Here is a 20,013-nt window from a genome sequence, read left to right as displayed (position 1 = left end):
ATTTGTGTGTTTTAATTATCTACATGGTGGAATAAAAGTATAAGAATAGGGAGGAAACTATGAGAAATACATCATTTGGGTCAGACAGAACAGCTACAGGTACTGCATACTCAGAATTCAGGAACCTGAAATGCAGAATTCAGACAATGAAACAAAAAAAATATTTAAAAAAGCAAAGGGAGTGAAGTGTTTCCTGTAGCATGATCTCTGCAGCCAATAGAGAGTATTACAGCTAATGGTTAAGATCTAGTTTCTTCAGGTATCTGAAATGGAAACTGTTTTAAGACAATCTCTACCTCTACAATCTATGGATTTAACTATTTGGATGACATCAAAGAAGTCTAAACCAGAGACCCTGAAACCCCAAATCTAGGTTCTCTGTGGAGGAATCAGGAGAACATATACTCTCACATCTCACATTGCCCTCACATCCAAGAGACATAAAGAGAAAATTACAAAATGCTATCAAATTACTTTGTTTTGACAAAAAGGTAAGGTACTTGTGGCATCATGGTTGTCAGCAGTTGAAATGTCATGGGAAGAGATGCTTTATAAAAAAAACCAACCAACCAAAAAAAAAAACAGTCAGAAAGACAGAGGACCACCAGAGGATTGAAGACTGACAGGTTTCCAAGGCATATATTCCCTCTCCTGACCTTACCCAGACAAATTTAACTATACAACTGTATTTATAGATGATTTTACAGAAAACAGAATTAAACTGCCAAAATGACTGCTACAATGTGGAGTACAAGAACTAAGGCCATACCCAAAGAGTACTTCATGTAGCCCATGGGAATATCTAAAATTACAAGGGGAGTCACAGGCTGACCCCCAACAGCTAGGGGCTACCAAGACGTTTCAGCTAAAATTCAATAGCGGACTACTAAAATTTTTCTGAAGGATTTGGTAGAGTCTACACAAAGTACTGGGGTAAAGAAACTACAGGCTTAATGCAGCATGAACGTTTGTGTGTGTTACTGGGAGCTTTGAATGAGGCAGAAATAAGGAAGAAAAATTGTTTTCAAATAACATCCCCTTGATTTTACTATGATTTTGAACTAGATTCAAACAATTTTTCCCAGCATGTAACGAAGGGTAGCAAATCACATAACAAACTCTATTTAGCCTATAATTAATAATCATTTCTAGATGGTGAAGGAAAATATCCCTCCAGCTGGGATGACATGTAGCCTTTTTTGAGATGTCTGGCTATGGAGGCGACCGCAGTGCCCTGTCTTTATCAGTAAGAAAAAAGCTTCATGCAAAGGGTTTTCTTGTAAAAATCCTGGGAGATTTCACCTGCCTGAGAAACAGTAAATACAAGCTTATCACTTCTTTGAAAAGTTAAAAAACAACACCTCAGCATGAACACATTCATCAGTGAATGTATAAAATGCTGCTTTTTAAAAGTTTGCTTTTGCGGTTCATTTCTAAGGTGCTATTTAATTTGAAAGATACTGAGAATTAATTTCTTCAGTCTAATGTGCTAGGAATGGTTTAGGCTCTCAATTTATCATTCGCTCCTCTGAAATATGAGCAATTTGCCTTAAATCACTCCCTGGCATCCAGGACTCTTCAACTTCCTGTCAAATTATAAGAAAAAGTCTTAAATAATTAGGGCACCTGTCACTGATGGGGTGGAACTTTCACTTGGGTGCAAGGCACTGGCTGAAGAGACATCTCAGGGCCGAGCCCGAGGGGTGAGGGGGCACCTCAGCGCCCTGCGTCCCCGCCGACGCGGGGCTGGGAGAGCGGGCAGCCCTCACGGCGAGGCCCGGAGGCCGCGGACCGCACCGCGGGGCGCAGGCCTCCCCGCCCGCCGCCGCGCTCCCGTGGCCATGGCAACGGCGGAGGCGGCTGGGCCAGGCCGCGGCGGGCCAGGCCCAGCGCCCCGCCCCGCCCGCCCGCCGCCGGCGACCAGCCGGGGTTGCCGCCGAGGCGAGCGCCGGCCTGCACCGCCCCTCCGGGCCCGGTCGGGAGCATGGGGTTGAGGATGGAGAGCGGCAGCAGGCGGAGCCAAGGTGCGGGGGGCTCGGTGGCGGCTCCGCGGCCGAGCGGGGGACGCGGGAGGCGGCGAGGCCGGGGGCTGCCCGCCTGCCTACCGGTGGGGCGCGCTGCCGCCCGGCCTCCCCCGTCCCCACCGGGCATGGGGCTGCCGGGCGCGGCCCATTTCCCGCCCGGGGTTGTGGGCGGGCGGTGCCTCCCCTGTCCCCGCCGGCGTGTGATGGCGGGCATGGCGGCGCCGCTGCGCGGGGGGCCGGGCACGGAGCCGGCCCCGGGGCTGGGTGGTTCTTACAGCCGGCGCTGAGGGGAGCTCGGGGCTCGCTCCTCTCACGCCTTTAGATGTTTTGTCAGGCGTGGGGAGCTGGGCCCGGGCCGGGCTGTGGGGCAGCGCTGCTGTGCCATCCCTGCGGCCCTGAACGTAGCCCAGTGCGGGCCCTCGCCCTCAGTGAGCAAGGCCGGGCAGCTGGGGATGTGAAAGGTTACACATAAAACGCCTGAAAGGTTACAGTCCTCCCAGAAACGTGGCTTTACATTGTCCACCCTACAGCCATCGTCATGGGTATGCATATGTATTTTTAATGGTATTTAGTGTTGCTGTGGTGAGTGTTTCAGGCTGCCCGTATCAGCCGCTTTGTTTTCAAGGCCTAAGTTTCTGTGCCGTTTGGTGTCAACTTTTTCCTTCACCAAAGCTGGTATTCATGGATAACAGTGGATTTTACCCTGTGTGTAGAACATCACTTGCATGGCATTTTTTGGTTTGGTGGGATTTTAATGCAAGCGTAGTTGAAAAATAAAAGACTCAAAAGTTTTGAAGCTCTTAGAAAGTGCTTCCTTACCCAGATTCCTTACCATGGGCTGCTCTTGTGCTCTGTTCCAATGAATAATTGTAGGAGCCTTTGTAATTCATGATAAAAACAGGCATAAACATGCAGAAATGTTTGCATGAGTCAACTCCAGCTCTTGGAAAATACCTAAAATATTTTTAGATCTGAACTGGATTACATGCATAATATAAAACTATGGTAGGAATTATTCAATGCTGTGCTGTAATGTCAAAATCCTACATAGCTGTATAAGGTCAGATCCTTTGAGATAACATTATGCTTTCATGTTGTATCTCGGTGTCAGTTCCAGTCTTTGGAGATAGTGACGGATGTCACTCCAGAAGATGCCTCATATCAAAGTAGGGTTTGAACATGAATTCTAACACTACATGCAAATACGAAATTCAGAGCAAAAACTTGTGCACCCAATTTTTATGCTGTCTTATGTAGTGTGAAGGCAATTTTACTAAAAATTTATCCTTCTTCTGACTATTCTTATTTTTGATTCTCAGAATATTTTTATACACAATTAGAAAGCACATGCTGATTGTCTGTTTACCATAAAATGAAAATAAATAGCATGCAAGGTCTAAATTTCATTGAGGTTGCAGCAAGCTTTGTGTGAATGACTCCTGTTTAAAAAAAAAATAGTTCAAAAGTAGGAGAGACTTAATGTGTGTCTCTTTACCTGGGAAGCTATTTCCTGTCTGCATAGGAGGTTATGATAGAGTCAGTAGTATGTGAGTGGACAGCCCTATGTCTAATTTCACAGACACGCAGGAAGAATCCTTACAGACAGCAGGGATTAGCGCAGGCAGAGATACTAATTCCTTATGGTGAGCTAACCTAGAAATCTGTGTGCCTGAGCAAACTTGGCAGAACAGCCATTGGGTTGCTTGCACACAGTTTATGAAAGAGGCAGAATGCATCATATTTGTGGTTTCTGTATAAGACACTTGTATCCACTCACTGTCTCTCCAGAACATTAATACAGAAGAGGTGGGATACCCTGTCTCATGTCCTAGTGTACTCTGTGCAAAGTTTCTTGTTTAGGCCTGGCCTTGTCATTGTAAAGAAAGAACTAAAATTTTAAACTTGTTTTGTATCAGGGTTTCTGTTTTGTTTAGTGAGAATACTGGGCAAAAAGAAAAATTTTATTACTATTTTTTTAATATGTTGGACTATATAGGAATTGCACGTAGGTTTTTTACAAAGTTCAAATGAGGCTGCTATCTTTTCCCCCATAAAAATATTGAAGAATTAGTCCTTTATGTTTTTCCCTAATTCCAGGTGTAAACCTTCCAGTTATTTACTGTAGTAATTTCAGGAGTCAGTTAATATAGTCACAGATTTATAGTATGACCTCAAATAATCTCAATACTGTAATTCTAAACCAGTTTTGTTGTTTAGATCCAGTCTTCTGCATTGGGATGTTTAATTCCCACAGCCAGTGATTGGCACATACCTCAACAGCAATGAAATCATATGCATATTGTTAATCAATGACACACATTTGTGTCACTTTTATCTTACAACAATGGGGAAGTCGTCATTGTTGCTGGGTGGAGACTGATGTCAACTTCAGACAGTTTGCACAAGCTTCAAAGATTCTAAAACAAAATTAAAATACTTCGCATATTTACGGAGAACACCATTTTATTTAGATTTTTCCTGCATCGCGGGAAATCCTTGCACTAATTTGACTGGAGCTGGAAGGGTGTTAACACACATCTGTAACTTTTGAACTGCTTTTTTTTCTTTGTATTCCTTCATTTGCCACTTGAACAAGCAGCTCTTTAAACTCAAGCATTAGTTTGGTAATACCAGTTCGATTTTTCAGAAGCTGAAGTTGCCTTTGACCGTCAGGGAAGCTGAAAAAGAATCTATTTTTATCTTGAAAGAAGGAAGGGCATTTAGAAGTTATATTTGAAACATAATAGTACATTTTAACTGAAATTGGGAAATGTTAATCACTGTCCTTAACTTTTTACCACATTAAAACCTTGGCTCAGCAAATCACTTAAACGTATCCTTAATTTGACCGTTAGTCAAATAGTCTATTAGGTGAGTTTTAGTCACTTAATGTGACTAATCCCAGCAAATAATTTAAATTTGTAATAGGAGTTAAGTACCTGATTGGTCCCATTTTGTTGAAGATTTCTTGCATGCTTCAAGTGAAATAAGTGCTAAAGTAAACAGGATTCAAATCATTAAGCCTACTGGCTATTTTGTTCCAGATTATACCCTGCAACTTTGAAGCACAGTGGATCAAGGTTTCTCTGCTCTCCATTGTGGATGAGGCCAGCTGTGCATTAGAGTTTTGCTAATGTATTTTCATTTAGGAATATGACAGAGTGGAAGTTAATAACACTAATGGGGTGGTGGGGTGGGGCTTCCTTGTAGGCACAGGTAATACGAACAGAAGAATCTATACTCTGTCCATATATTTAGACTTAAACGTATGTTTTATCTGTTGGTTGGTTTGACACTAGATATTGAAACACCTTCAAAATGCATGTTCATGGGATGACATAATGTTGAGTTTCTTGTAGCAGTAGAAGCCAGCGCATATATTTGCTGTGTAGGATGTGCTCATGAGCTAGTGTTCTGACACCCTTGAATAATAGCACCATTCCCACAGGAGAATTGTTACAGCACAAGGTAGTGTATACTCCTATATTACTCTGTGCTGTCTTGCAGTGAACTCAGGTTAGTAACCTTTTAAGCCAGAAGTTTCTAAATTGTGATATGAGTATTGATAGTTGTATACATATCACTCAAAGGTAGCATACAGTCATTTCTGGAACACCATCCCTCACACACCCTTCTGGAAAATAGGAAACTGCTGGTGCCACTGCTAAGGCTACAGGTGCTGCCCAAGCAAATGATGTTGGGACTGACTCAGTTTCATTTGCTTCTGCCTGCGATTTGTATCACAGAATGTGCTGCTGATACACACAGCCATTAGTTTCTTCTTTTGGAGTACGAATAGAGCAATAACGTGCATCCAAAATATCCCTTACTGGTCATGTGAAGCCTGTAGCTAGGAAAATTGTAACAAGTATTTTTCAATAATTACTTCATCAAATGTGACTCAATTAGCATATTTTAAGGCTACTGTACAATACTATTTCATTAGACTTCTTAAATTTGTCAGAGGATGGTTTGACTCTTGAAATGGAAATATAATTTTGGTTGCATGGTTTTAATTTATGCAGAATACTATTAGGTTATTAGTTGTAAAGGACTGAGAGACCTAACTCTTCAGCATTAGGAGTAGGTGTAAAGAAGAGCTTTTGTGTAATCCAGCATAGTAAGTGTATAAATAGTGCCCATCTAATTAATGGCTTAGAAGATTATGTATGGTGCATGTCAGGGAGTGATCTGTTGTATCACTTTCATCATATTTTGCTTCTGATACAAATCAAGCCCCATGCAAAATTCAGATGGAACATTTGTGACTTTATTTCAAAATTGGGGTATTGTAGCTTCTTCAGGCTTTATTCATCAAGTTTTGCTTCAGAAAATTTAGAAAATAATGACTATACTTTTTCCTCTGGTGGATTCTGCCGTTTCTTAAGAAATCTTAATGTGATCCTATTAAAGCTGGCTTCACATCTAAGACCTTATACTTTCAGAATTGATAGGAGTTTTGTTGTCACTGAAACCAGAAATGGGTCCAAGAGGCTTCGGTTTAGCTTGTATCAACAGGAAAAAATTACAGATGTGATTATGAAGTGCTCAGTTTTGCCCCACTGTAGATTTAAAATAAAATGGAATACCATCTGCGTTCAGTAACCAGCTAAATCTCAAGCCATGTTTGAAGGTCTCTTGTGATTGCATAGGTGCTGCAGGGACTTGCCATGTTTTAACCTGTTCTGGTGAAGAAGGAACCTGTGGGTGGGTCACTGCTCTCTGCGGGCCTTTTCCTCTTTCCAGTTCTGCATCTATTAGCCAATTTCACCCATTTGTGAGTAAGAAGTAGGAGTCTTAGTGGCACAAATGTCAGTGGCTGGGTAGGAGAAAAACCCAACAAATTAGCATGCATTTTTTAGAGAAAGTCATTCTGTTCTGCATTCATTCCCAGATATGCAACTAGAGGATAAGAACTAGTCAGCCAAGGGTAAGCGACCAAAGAAGCTTAAACTAGATAACCGACTATAACATCAATAGCACCTCCTCGGCCACAGCTGGGGATGTTAGAGTGAGGGGGGAATGACTGCAGCTAAGGAAAAGGCAGCAAGTTTGGGAAATTGAAAGGATTTTAGGGGGTATGGTAGGAAGATGTGAGCCTCATCAGTAGGAAAGCAAGCTTTAGTAGTAGTACTACTAATAGAGTATCCTGTTATTCTTTTTTTTGAAGTATATCATCGTGCTAATAGGAAAGAAAATCAGTTAAAAATAGAAAAATTAGTTTCTTATTTAAGTAAATTAAGTTTAAATCCAGTGTGGATTTTCGTAACCATGTTAATCTCTTAATGTACTTTAAGATAGTAGTGTTTACTCTGTATATTTCAGTGTTGTGTTCATATGCACAACAATTTCTGGAGCATAAAGAGTTAATGCATACTTTGATTTAAAAATTATCGTAGTACCAAAAAGAGAGGAACCTATATTTCAGGTCCTAATATAATTACTTTAAATATGACCTTTTTAGATGTGTTAGATTAGATGCTTGAAGGCGTTTCCATCCCTACTCCCAAATGTTTTAGGATTTCACAGAGATTATTTAAAGCACCGCTGTTCCTTCCTCAGCGTGTGTATAGCATTAGTGCTGTAGTGTACTGTTAGTGTGCACAGAGAAGAGTGAATTCATAGCAGGAAGATCACTGAAAAGATCACTAGGTGGTAGAACAAGGGTGGTAGTGATAGAGCATCCTTGACTTGTATTAAATTCACGGCAAAAACCCCCTTCTGCATGTCGTTGTCCGAGTTACCCACTTGGACAAATGTGTCTCACTAGCTAGTTTTGGTTTCGACCATTGAGGTATTGGGGAAGAAGAGATGAAGAAAAGGAGCTGGTGGTGGAAGGTGGAAGAGGCAACACCACCAAACCTTTATAAATCAGTGTAGTGGCTAGAGTGTTTGCAAAGCATTTGTCACCTTGGGTTGAGTGTCCTTATTAGCCTCAGGGAGATCACATCCCCACATCTCATGCAGATGCTGCAGTTCTAATCCATTAGAGACAGGTGCTTCCTACATTTCCAGCTGAGAGGAGGCCGCTGTTCAGCTGGGAATGCAAGAGTCCTGGAGCCACTCAAAAAGCAGTGCACAAAAGGGTTCGTACCTTGGCGGAGTGATGAGCATATTTCTCTGGGACAGCTGGGGAGACCTCAGGTCTAAATCCACCTGGGACTGAGGGCTGTTTGAACTCAAGCTAGTATCTAGGAGCTGCGTTTTGGAAAACACAGTGTTCATACATCTCTACACAGTTAAATGAAGGTTTTGTGGCTTGTACTGCTGGATTTAGATGCCTATATCCAATATTGCACCTAAGGTCTCTGTATTTTTTATGGGTTATCTTTTAAGTAACAAGTCTTGGTGGGTAAGGGTAGCCTGACTGAATTTTTTCAGTATTTTTTATTTGCTATATCTGAAGTACAGGTTTGTTATAAAAATAGTGTGTCTAATACTTGTGTTTAAAATCCTTCCTATGAGAACATTGTAATGAAAGACTGGGCTTCTTTCCAGTACATATTCACGTTCCAAGTCTGAAATGGCTTTGTAGAAAAACAATTTCCATAAATTCTGCATATCCAAAAACTAGGAAACAAAGTAACAAATAGAAACCACCAATTTCCATCATTTTTAAGACTGTAAAATTAGAAATAAAGATAGGATACATTTTAAATGAAAATGAAAAGATAATTCAAACAAAATATCTTAAAATCCCTTTAGAATAATATAATTATTACTTACCATAGATACCAGCTGTAAAGATTTATAGAGAAAGGGTTTTTTTTTTTAATTTATTTTCTTCTTTGTTGTGTAGTGTCACACACTAGCAGGGGAAGTTTACAACAAGCAAATAGAAGTAGTAAGAAGGAACTAAAAGATCTAATTAATATTTAGAAATATTTGTTTGCTCTCTGTAGTTTTGGAGAACACACACTGTAAGAATCCTGATTTTATATTCAGTGTGGAAAGTCCACTTATATCTCTGAGGAAATGTATGTTTAGGTGACATAGTTACATGTATACTACATCAAAGACAGGAGTCCATTACACGTGTCAGTTTCTGAGGTTTAAATCTCAGAAAATAATTTCTTAAATGAATCGAAATTATCTTAGAGTTTCCAGTCCAGTTCTGAAAATATATTTACATAGACCTTTAATTTGTGACTGGAAGTTTTTTATTGTAAGAAGTAGAACGTGTGCATTGTAGTCAGGAAACCTAATTATTGCAAAAGCTGATACAGTACTGCAAATACTGGGATCAGTTCTCCTAAGTTCAGTTCAGACAAGTGCTCCTGTTCCCAAATAATATATTGTTTAAGAACTAACAAAATCAGTAGAAACTTTTTCACTGAAAGAAATCTTGCTTGCATGCATGGCTTTGAAAAAAAGAGGCAAAGTAGCCAAAATACAGGCTACTCTGCTCGCAGTCCTAAACCAATACAGCTTCCATCACTCCTGTAGCTATCCAGGTGCTCTAATTCCTATGTTTTGTAGTTACCATCCTTTTGTTGGGTCTATATTTAGTTACTATGTAATTTGCTGAAAATCCCACCTTCTTTAAAATTGTCTTCACATATCTAAGCCTTTGGTTTAAGTTTAGTGTGTGCTATTGTGCAAATAACTTTGAAAACACAGACTGCATCTAAACAAATACCTGTTAAAGTCAGTAAACAACCTGACATTACAGTTGTGAAACACTTGAACGTTAATGCTTTCTACCTCACTTCAGTTGTTTTTTAGAAACAGTAAAATATATTAGGTATCCTCCACATACCAAATCCTCCAGTTTCTCCTCTGATATTAGCAATGTGCATCTTCATTGTAAATAGTTGACACTATAAAAAGCGGGTTTGAGTTTCAAACTGAAGATATAGGGAGGATATTATAAGTTGAACTCGGTGTAGAAATTATACGTTTGATGGAAAATCTACGTGAAACAGCCTGGGATCCTAAGAAAACAAAGTCTTGCTTATTATTCTTTGCCTCTTCTGTTTTCAATAGTGCTAAGCATTATTTCACCCATATTACTGTCTTTGACCCTTTTTCTGTGATAAGTTTTCTACGTGTTTTGTGAAAACAAGTAGTTCACAGAGAGAGAGGGCCTCAGTCCCATTATTTTGCACGGGAGTCAGAGAGTGTAGGAGCAAGCACCATGGGAGGACCATAGGAAGCCTTCATCACAAGTTCTGCTGTTTATGGAAATATTTTTAAGTTAAAGACTGTTCTGTTCTTTAATTGAAGCTACAAGAAAATGTACGGTTTGCCAGAATAGAGCGACCAGAACCCAACTAGATATTAAGAAAAAAGCTGTTCAGCATAAACTTTTGTCCGTCAAGGAACTGTTCTAAACAGCAAGAAAATGTAATTTGTTAATGGCATGAAAGTTTTCAACAGGTCCAGGTATTAATGGGGCAGCAACCCCAACATTTCAAGGATATCCTAAAATCTGAGCAGTCAGGAACACTTTTATTCAAGGCCCTCTACTTCCTGAAAATGCATCAATATTGTAATGTCCAAGGTATTTCCTGGGGGAGTTCAGGGATACCTGTGAAAGTGCTGAGCGATGGTGTTATCCTGCAATTAGCAGGAGCTGGGTCGCAGATCCATCTGGTGGGATCAGGGACTTGAAACTTTTCCTTGGTGGCACAGAAGTTACAGCATGCAGGAGGAACCGAGGTTTGGGGACATAGCACCTGCACAAAGACCATGACTTCTTGACAAATGGTGCTGAGTTTCCAGTGCCATTGGGACTTCTGCAAATTGGGGATTTCTGGGCTGTCCACGTGTCCATAATTGAAATAGAGGAAACTGAAGCATTTCTCCCATCTGACCTTTTCTGACAGTTTTTCTGCCCTATGTAATAACAATGGTGGGTGGAGGAGGGGCGGAAGCTGACTTTTTTTTTTTCCCCCTTTTCTTTTTTTCCTCCCTCAAGCCTGTTACAGATTAACTGTAAAAGACAAAACCAGTAGACAGTAGTTTTTTCGATGGAGTTTATCTGTATGCCATCTGCTGGTTATGCAAAGCAAGTGAACATTTCAAAATCCTCTGGTTTTCCTGTAGAGCTGAACAGACGCGTCTCCAGCTGAAGACAGTAAAAGCAACAGGTTTCTGAGCATCTCTGATCATCTGTAACTCAGGGCAAGGTCATTTAGCTCACCTGAGGAGAATCAACTGTAGTTATAACAATGTCTCTGCTTTTTTAAGATGCCCGTGCTTACCTTTCTATGATTCTGTCACATAAAAATGAGTTAGAGGTGGTGTTGTGAGCATTTATCTATCAGTATCACACCAGTCTCCTTCTGGAATTATAACCTAGCTCTGAAATACAGAAAATACTGGAATATTTAGGTTATTTTGAGCAACTGTGAATGAAACCTTCTGATTCTCAGGTGTCTGCTATAATATAGATTTCTGGCATATACATGGCATTTTTTTTATCATTAGGACAAACTTTTATCAACTGAAATGTTATATTCTAGCATTCACGTCCTCCCAAAAACTCACATTTGTTAAACATGTGAACATTTTAACTTCAGGAAGTCGTGGCTTTCAGGGTGGGTATCCAGCTAGACCGTGAATACCACTGGTATGTAGAGAAATATAGTATTAAACAAGAAAGCAAGCCATTATTGACAAAGGTTTGCAGTCATTATGGAGACAGTCATTCTAAATCTAATAAATTCTTGCTGTATGTTTGGAATTTAAATATTTTTAAAGTAATTCAGCTTTGTTTGTCTCTATGTATGTTTAAATCACAAATGGGGATTAGGAAGAATTGTACCACGAGGGGAATGTAAAATGAGCCATTTGAAATTGATGCAGATGAGCAGGAATGTTGTCCTTTGGCTTTAAAGAAAACATTAGAAAGATAAAACAATTGCAGGACAGGGATGAATTTTTTTTTTCTTGTCCCTTTCCTACTGCTGGTCTGTCAGCTTCATAGCAAAGAGTAGTGGGAGCACTATTGTTGCAGACACCACCTCTAATACTGTAAAGCCACAGAAGTCCATACATAAATGCTGGCTTTTTGGAGCGTGGAATCCTCATACTAATTCAAAATTTCCTTGATATTTGTTGGGCTTCATGAGAGTGAGGACTGAGTTTATTGATCCAGATTTTGTGTAATTTCACAACAGGGTCCCAAGAAAGTACTCTGCAAATTTCCACATATGCTGGTGATTTTAATTTTATTTATTTTCTCAAGACACATTTTGTTGATTTCCAAACTAATCCTAGTCACTTGAAATTTATGTGGTCTTTTATAAGGCCTTTGGGAAAATGATATTAAAACATTATTAAAGGAATTATTTGTTTTGCTGCAATCTCTACTAATTAATAGTCAGACAGCGTGTTAACCATCTTGTGCAACATGCTGTTGCACTTAAAGTAGAGCTACAGAATGTAATAGTTACGTACGTAATTGCAATAGTACTGTAAGAGTCATTATATAACAGTGGGAAATTGGGAAAAAAAAAAAAAAACCTGAGAAGCCAGGTGCTGGGTATGCAAGAGGTAAAAAGCCATGAGATGTGGAATTAAGGGGCTTTTAATATGTGTGCAATGGCTTCTTGCACCACCCAGTCAGTTTGTAATTATGTCAGCCTTTGTTGACCCAGCTGAAGGCCACTGAGAAGAGATTCTCACTCATCTTGGGTAGGTCCAGCTTGCTGCTTCATCTGATGAAGAGTGGGAAGCCAGAGGTAGCCAGTAGGTGTAGAGCAGTAGAGTTACTGCCCCAGAGCTCTAGCGCCTCCAATTGCTAGGAAACGCTTACGTGGCAGATTACAGACTCCTGAATTGACAGATGAGAAGTAGGATGGGTATGAGAAGACCATATGGACCTTGATAGTAATAATAAATTTGGAGAGATATGCTGCATGGCTTTATAACCGGTGTTAAGTGTGGTATATTTACTCTGTTAAAGAAATCTTGTTTGTTTTGCTTTGCATTTTAAGCAGGGTATTGTAAACCTTAAAGGAATGCTTTGTATATGCTAGTATTCGTAGTAATAGGATATTGCCTGTTAAAATTTGATCTAAAAATGCTTCAGATTCTTAATTAATTCAGGTGCAGATTTTTAAATCGTAGGTTGCATAACAGACAGTGATTGTGACCTGGCAGTACGACATTTATTTTCAAGGTGGTGATGTAGAGCTTTTAATTCCTTCATTTTTTGGAACAACTGGTTGTTTAAGTTCTGTCAGCATCTACACTTGTCTATAGAGTTCCCAGTCTTTCAAACTGCCAGAAGACTGAATGGCAAACCAAATTGCTATTACATTAACAATAGATTTTTGAAACAGTGTGTTCTCATTGATAGGATGATTTTCACACAAGCATAATTCCTTCTACCTATTAAACTTGTATTTTAATATAATACTAACCCCAGTCATTGTCTGCGTACGGAATATTTTCACATTACTCATTTGACGTAATGATAAATTTCCATCCCTAAAACTTTAAAACAAATGGAAGATTAGCATAGGTACAAAACCTTCTGCCTGCAGTTTGATGACCGGTGTAAAGTTCAGAGTGAAGTGATCTAATGGTTTCTTCCACTGTTTAGCTCCCTGAACCAGTGAAAGTACTACCATCATATCTTGGTGTTTAGGTTAAGTTACTTAACTACACTGTTGTACTCCAGTAATAGTATAACATTTACAAACGATTTTTTTCCTCTGTGAAAAAGGTCCACTACAGTCATTCATGAGTTCTTTGAGGAAGGATTGTCTGCTTTATCTTGTCTCTCAAAATATGCATTTTCTTTTTTCTAACATTTGTTTTTGTTTTGTTTCACACTTTAATAAAGTGAGTGAATACCCAGCTGTTGGCATTCCCAAATGTGGTCCAGCAAGTCCGTTTAAAGGACACTTGAGTACAAAGAGTAATGGTAAGTAACACATGTGCTTTCATCAGAAGGTTGACGTGATTCCTTTTATGTGAATTCATTGATTTTATGATTAAAATGTTTTTGTTATTAAAACCTTTGCATTGAGCTCAATTGGTGAAGTTTAATAGTATTTACGTTTAGTATTCATTACTGAAAATACTTTTGAGAAGTGAGTTTTGCCTGGACTGTAATGCTAGCTAGAAATGGTTAGCAAGATATCCAAATATATAGATGTCACATCTGTATTAGCTGGATTATAAATATGGTTACTGCTTTAAGGAACCCTTGAGGTTAAACATATTCTTTTACAGTCAGTAGTTTATATGAGCTAGTATATGTTTCTGTACCATACTGCCACCTCAGACACTTTTTTCAGAAGAGCATAGAATGGAGAAACAGGAAGTTTCCATGCTGACATTTTCATAGTCCACCTTCAGCCACTTCTGTAGCTATTTATTGAGTTAATGGCTCAGTGCGGGGAAAAAAAACCCAAAGGAGACGGGATGATTTCATGTGATAGTAGCTGTTAAAGAAAAAGGACTGCCATTGGGCAAAGAAGTTACGCACACACTAATCTAGTTTGTGGCTTTGAATTGCAGTTAATAACTGTTCAAAACTTTAGCATTCTTGTGCCTGCCTTTACAATGTTTTAATGTATTTTGATCTTGACAGCTTTCTGCATCGACTCCTCCCGAAGTCTAACTACCCAGTACCTGATCAGAGATCACATGGTGTTTCATTATAACAAAATCCTTTCAGCCAAAGGTAAAAATGTGCATATATGAATGAACTTTCTCCCCCCAGATTTAGCTCTTTCTTTCAGAACGGACTCATATCAAGGGAATGAATTGGATTGTGGGAAGTATGGATTTCTTCCTGTTTCATACTCAGACTGATGTCAGCAAGGAGATATGGCTGCTACTTAATAATACTTTTATATTATTGGAATAGGAAGTTTTGTATGGAAACATTTTCCTTAAGTGCTACCAAAGATACTAGTTTAATTTCAGGGTACTTTGTGCTGAATTCTCTTTATTCTACTTTTGATAAAATAATTAATTATGAAATAATATGCTGAACTGAAAATCATGGAGATAGTCACAATAGCAAGCATACAGAATTTATTTTGAGAATTAACACAGAACATTTTCAGTTAAATTCAGACCACTGTGTCCTTTCTTTTTTTCTTTTTTTTTTTAATTTAAAAATGTTCCTTATCACTTGTTCATATTTCAGTCAATTGCACTAGGTACTTTTAAGGACTTTGAAAATTGCCCCATGTGTTTGCAAATGAGAAAATTGTGTTATTAATCTGTCTTATTGAGCACTAGATATGTATGTGATTTTGTCACATATTTCACTTATATTTATCAAAAGACAAATATTGTGAAATTTGGAACTTAAAAGCCTATTGAATTTGTACATGTTTGTTTGTTTCTTAATTATTGTGAGATCTTGATCAAAAAATTTTCAGATTTAGAAATATGTGTTTACTCCACTATGAACTGACAATATGCCGTTGTCAGTGCTATAGTTGAAAATAAACTGTATTACAGCCAAAGTTGTTTTTTTAAGGTTATACAAGGAGCATGAAATACTGTGCTTAAAAAGTTAATATCGTGCACAGAACTAAGAAAAGTCTGTAGATAGTTGTTGGTTTGGTTTACAGTTCACAGCCTATTTTCATTCTTCACAGCATAAACTTGTCTTGGGGATCTCAGTCCTGGAGTTATTAATGCTAGGGCTTGACAGGATGTCCTGAGTATTTAAATTGAATCCATAAAAGTTTGTGGGATATGAGTTACAAGAGAAATGTTTTTTGAATGCCTCCCAAAACATTGTACACTCTTTTTCTACGTATTTTCAGAAATAGGGTTTGGAGGTGGTTCCACTGATTATCATCGCTCCTTTTCTTAATACCTGCTTTAAAGAGAGGTATAGTGGGGCTTTGGATTCTGCCAGAGTCCATGCTCACAAATAATCTGTCATGTCTCTACCATTTAACATAGTATCCTCAGATGTGCAGTTAAATGCCATCAGCGCAAAGTGTATAGAAACCTTTTGTAAGGAATCTTAATATAAATGATGATTCTTCCTTCAAATATATATTTTACTTTAACATCTTTATCTCAAAAATTCTCTGTATTAATATCAAACTAGTACTTTAAATACACTGTAACTAGCATATTTTAAAATAGAGAAAAATTGCTGTGAGCTAATTAAATTAGTCTTCTGTGTTGTTTTATTGCTTTTTTTCTGGCCACGATAAATACTAAGTAAATATCGACTCACTCACACTTATTTTTTTTCTTATTTTCAGCAGCTGTAGACTGTTCAGTGCCCAAAAGTAGGTTGACCAGCATCAAATGTAAGTATTTGTGGTACGTTAATTCTGCAAAAGCTTCTGTAAAACTAACTTAAAACAAAAAAGCCAGAGGAATAGAAGAATAACAATAGAATATAACCCTTGATAAAGCATTCATGTATCTCCTTGTTTCTTCAGCTTTTCATATACTGCTCCAGCTATTAGTCTGCAGTGTATGTAAAAAGTCTGTAAAGAGTCTGCAGTGTATGTAATGCTAGTGAGATGGACCTTGTCTGTTAGAGTGATTAGTTGGGCTTAGGTTCACAATTAATTTTGCTTAGGGTTCTTTTCATCCACACAGTTAATGGAGCATGTAAGGAGAACTTCAGCGTTTTCTCTCTCCTTTATTCTGATATAATGTGAGCTGGAACTTTCAAGAAGATATCTTAATAGTGCAAAGTCAAGAGGAATTCTGGGCACCTGGGGACCGGGTCTGAAATTTCTCATTCCATTTCACAGAAAACAGAACCAGTTACAAGTGCACAGCCCCACAGCCTGGATTAAACCACGGTTACTTTTTCTGGGAGTTATCTCATTTCTTAATGCTGTTTAACGATATCATTACGGTAGCCTTACTTCATAGTGTTAGCTAAAGACCAATACTTTCAACTCATTGATTTATGGAATAATAAATGAAGTGTATTAGTCAAAGGGGATAAATAGCAGCTGTTTGTTAAAATAACAAAGGTATATTTCTGTTTTCTATCTGTCATTTTCACTAATGCAATTAGAGAATGTTCTTTTTTTCTCGAGTTCAATATTTAGTTACAGCTGCTGAGGTACAGTAAAAAAGTAAAATATTCTTTTAGGAGGGAAAGATAAACTTGGGACAGAATACTTTGTGGTTAGTCTCAAATCCAGCCAAACCAGAGTGATACTGCCTTGTAAAATGATCAGAGTAACTAGAGCTGATGCAGGAAATCAGTCATCCTTTTGGCAGAAAGACTCAATTTCATTAGAATTTGTTTCAGTACTTCTGCATAATGGGTTGAGACTGAATTAAGCAATAAGCTGCACCAGGATCAAAGATGCTGTATGTTGGCTTGTGTTTTCCTGCTTTCAAAAGGTGCATCACAAGCAGCCGCAGTATTGCGGGAATATCTAGAGTCTGCAGATTGCAGTAGGAATTTCAGATCACCTGTTCTGCAGAGTCATCTGAAAAGAGTCTTCCTTCTCATGCCCCAGCTCTACCAAGATTTGCTTTGAAAAATACAGGGTTTGTGTAAGAAGAAAATTTACACCTATGTGTTTGTGTAGTAAAACCCTCATGTATTTTTTCTCTCTGCATCTACTGGAATCTTTCTTAGGTCCCCTAATTAACAATTATGCTTCCATACCTTTTCAGATCTTGGGTATTTCTCAACACCAACAAATGCCCACATATTTTAGAGTCCGCTGTCTTTACAGATAAAATGCTTCTGAGCTGGTAGGTAGCTTGTGTGTTTCACACCAGAATGAGTTTTCTTGACTAATGAGTTCATTTTGGGAGACAGCAACAGTGCCTTAACCTTAACAGCTAATTGTCATGACACTAGCAGGTGTGCTCTGTAGTGAGGAAATTTCCATTTCAGATAGCAAGGCTTTGTGCAATATATTTCTCTTTCAGTTCATCTTACTCTGACTGGTGTCTGACTATGTAACTCTGTCCTGGTCACAGACAGAACATTAGTGTGACGGAAACATTTCACCTGTGTTGCTGCTTTTGTTTTTACCCATCTGTTTGATAAAATTGGTGCACTAAATCCTTTCTTAATTGCTCTTTCACCTGTTTTCAAACTGGGCTGGAGAAATCTGCTGCTGTGTTTTATCGTATTAGAACATGCATACAACCAATGCAGCCCTAGAAGATGTTTCCTATTCACAAAAGAAAAAAAATCTTATAGCTATCAGAAAAAAAATAAAGCCTTTGATTTAAAAAAAAAAAAATCCTCAATTTACCTGCTGTTAGTCTAGCCTAAGACTTGGAAGTTCTAATGTTACTTCCTTGAAATTTATTATATTCCCAAAATAGAGATAGCTCATAAAGTGAAGCTGAGCATCATAGCTCAAGGACTGGGATCCTAGTCAGTAGCACAGGATTCATTTGGAAGAAATGCTGGACGGACTTCTTGGTCTCCCAGAGCTGAGTATCCAGTGTGATTAGAGCTTTTTATCCTTAGATTTAGCTAAATTCTAAAATATAGTTTGTTTGCTTGCTGTTCTGCACTGGGAAGAATTGTGCAATTATAAAGTGACAATGAATTTGCCATTTTTTAAAAATCTGTTTAACAAAGCAATAGTGTTGTGTATTTTTTCCCTAAAAGTGGCTTCTCAAGGCAGTATTATGTCTCTGTCCCAGTTTTTAGGTTTTATTTTGTGAAGTGCTTCGTGTTCTCTATTAAAAATGAGAGTGCCAAGTGAAAGATAGAAAGCAAAGTAATAAAGCAAACTTATGTAAACAACATCTTTTTAGTAGAATATTCCTCCATGTAGCGTTTTTACCTTGCAATGCTGAAAAATGTTACCAATTACAATTTTATCTTAAATTGTCTACATAAAATGCTACAAACACTTATTTTTCTTGCAGTAGAAGATGCCCATTCTTTTTTTCTGCAAGAGTGAGAGAAATGTCTCAATGTCTGATTTTACTAGTAGTTCAGCACTTGCCCCAAACATAAGGCTGTAAGTTATATAGCTTGCTTGCTGGTTCTGTTTACCATTTCAGAAGAGGGTCTTTCCACTCAGCAGAGATGAGAGACACTGGTTCATAGATTTCCTGTCTAGTGATTTCTCTTCAGCGGCTCAGTCTGCATGCATTGTCATTTCTCCTAATGTTTTGGAAGCTAAGCTTCTGTCATGTACCTGCCTTCATGGAATCGCAGAAATGTTGGTTGTAAGGGACCTTCGGAGGTCATTTAGAACTCCTTGAGCTTCCTGCTCAAGATAGGGCTTCTGCCAACACTAGATCAGTCGGCCAAGTCTTGGAAACCTCCAGGGATGGAGGTTCTGCAACCTGAGTTACCCATTCCAATGTCGTAATATTTACATAGCTAAAAGATTTTTTCCAGATGTCCAATTCAAACACTGTCAGGATTAGAACTGAATTCATTTGAAAGCATTTATCCTGGTAATTCCAGTTTCAAAGGCAAATTTTGGATGGTGGAATATAAGGGGTTTAGGTGCCATAGTTGAGATTGTTGTTTTGTGTTGGTCAATGACAAAAGTGTCTCAGCTGCAGTAGGTCCAGGATTTTTGTGTATGCGTTTGTACCAGATACTTAAGATTATCCTTTCTTAAAAAAATCTTTGAGGATTAATATCTATACTCAATGTGTGCATGTAACTGATATTTTTTTCTGACCTGCTTTCTTCATATTTTTTGTTACCTGACTGAGATCACCTTAGATAAGAAACTCTGCCACGCAGGCTGAAATTTGTGCAGAGTTAGTAAAGGGAAAATTCCATAGGGCACATCTACTTTCAAATTCTTCATGATTGGTCTCACTGCCTTCAAGGTGTTTAAGACTACTCAGGCATCCCTTGTCCAGTATCTGCACTAATCTTATAAACTCTAGATGTTTAGAATGAAATTGCGAATTATTTTGATTTATTTCATTCCTAAGATTAGAGGTGTTGGTTTTTTTTCCTACTGTTCTATGCATTGTTCATCAAGAACTACAGATTTCTGTACTGTAATAATAATGCAACCAAGTGTTTCTGTTCAGGTGTTCGGCTCAGTGCAAGGTACCATTTGCAGTGTCTCTGGCA

At 38.5% G+C, this 20,013-nt stretch overlaps 1 protein-coding gene across 2 annotated transcripts in view; it reads left to right on the top strand.

The window, feature by feature from the left end:
* Positions 1-1,920: 1,920 nt before the first annotated feature.
* SPATA7 (spermatogenesis associated 7) overlaps positions 1,921-20,013 on the top strand; it is a 42,444-nt gene continuing 24,351 nt past the window's right edge. The window contains exons 1-4 of one of the 2 annotated variants that reach the window (XM_054201621.1): positions 1,921-2,024; positions 13,822-13,902; positions 14,575-14,667; positions 16,223-16,270. In XM_054201621.1, coding sequence (XP_054057596.1) covers positions 1,985-2,024; positions 13,822-13,902; positions 14,575-14,667; positions 16,223-16,270 — 262 coding nt within the window. In that variant the 5' untranslated portion in view covers positions 1,921-1,984. Of the gene's footprint in view, positions 2,025-13,821; positions 13,903-14,574; positions 14,668-16,222; positions 16,271-17,612; positions 17,694-20,013 lie in introns of those variants that run through there. The other variant, XM_054201622.1, reaches the window with a different exon arrangement.

This window comes from Rissa tridactyla, chromosome 4 (genome assembly GCF_028500815.1).
Source record: "Rissa tridactyla isolate bRisTri1 chromosome 4, bRisTri1.patW.cur.20221130, whole genome shotgun sequence".
Lineage (NCBI taxonomy): Eukaryota > Metazoa > Chordata > Aves > Charadriiformes > Laridae > Rissa > Rissa tridactyla.
Note: the sequence above shows the minus strand (reverse complement) of the source record. Positions and strands in the feature narration are given on the sequence as shown.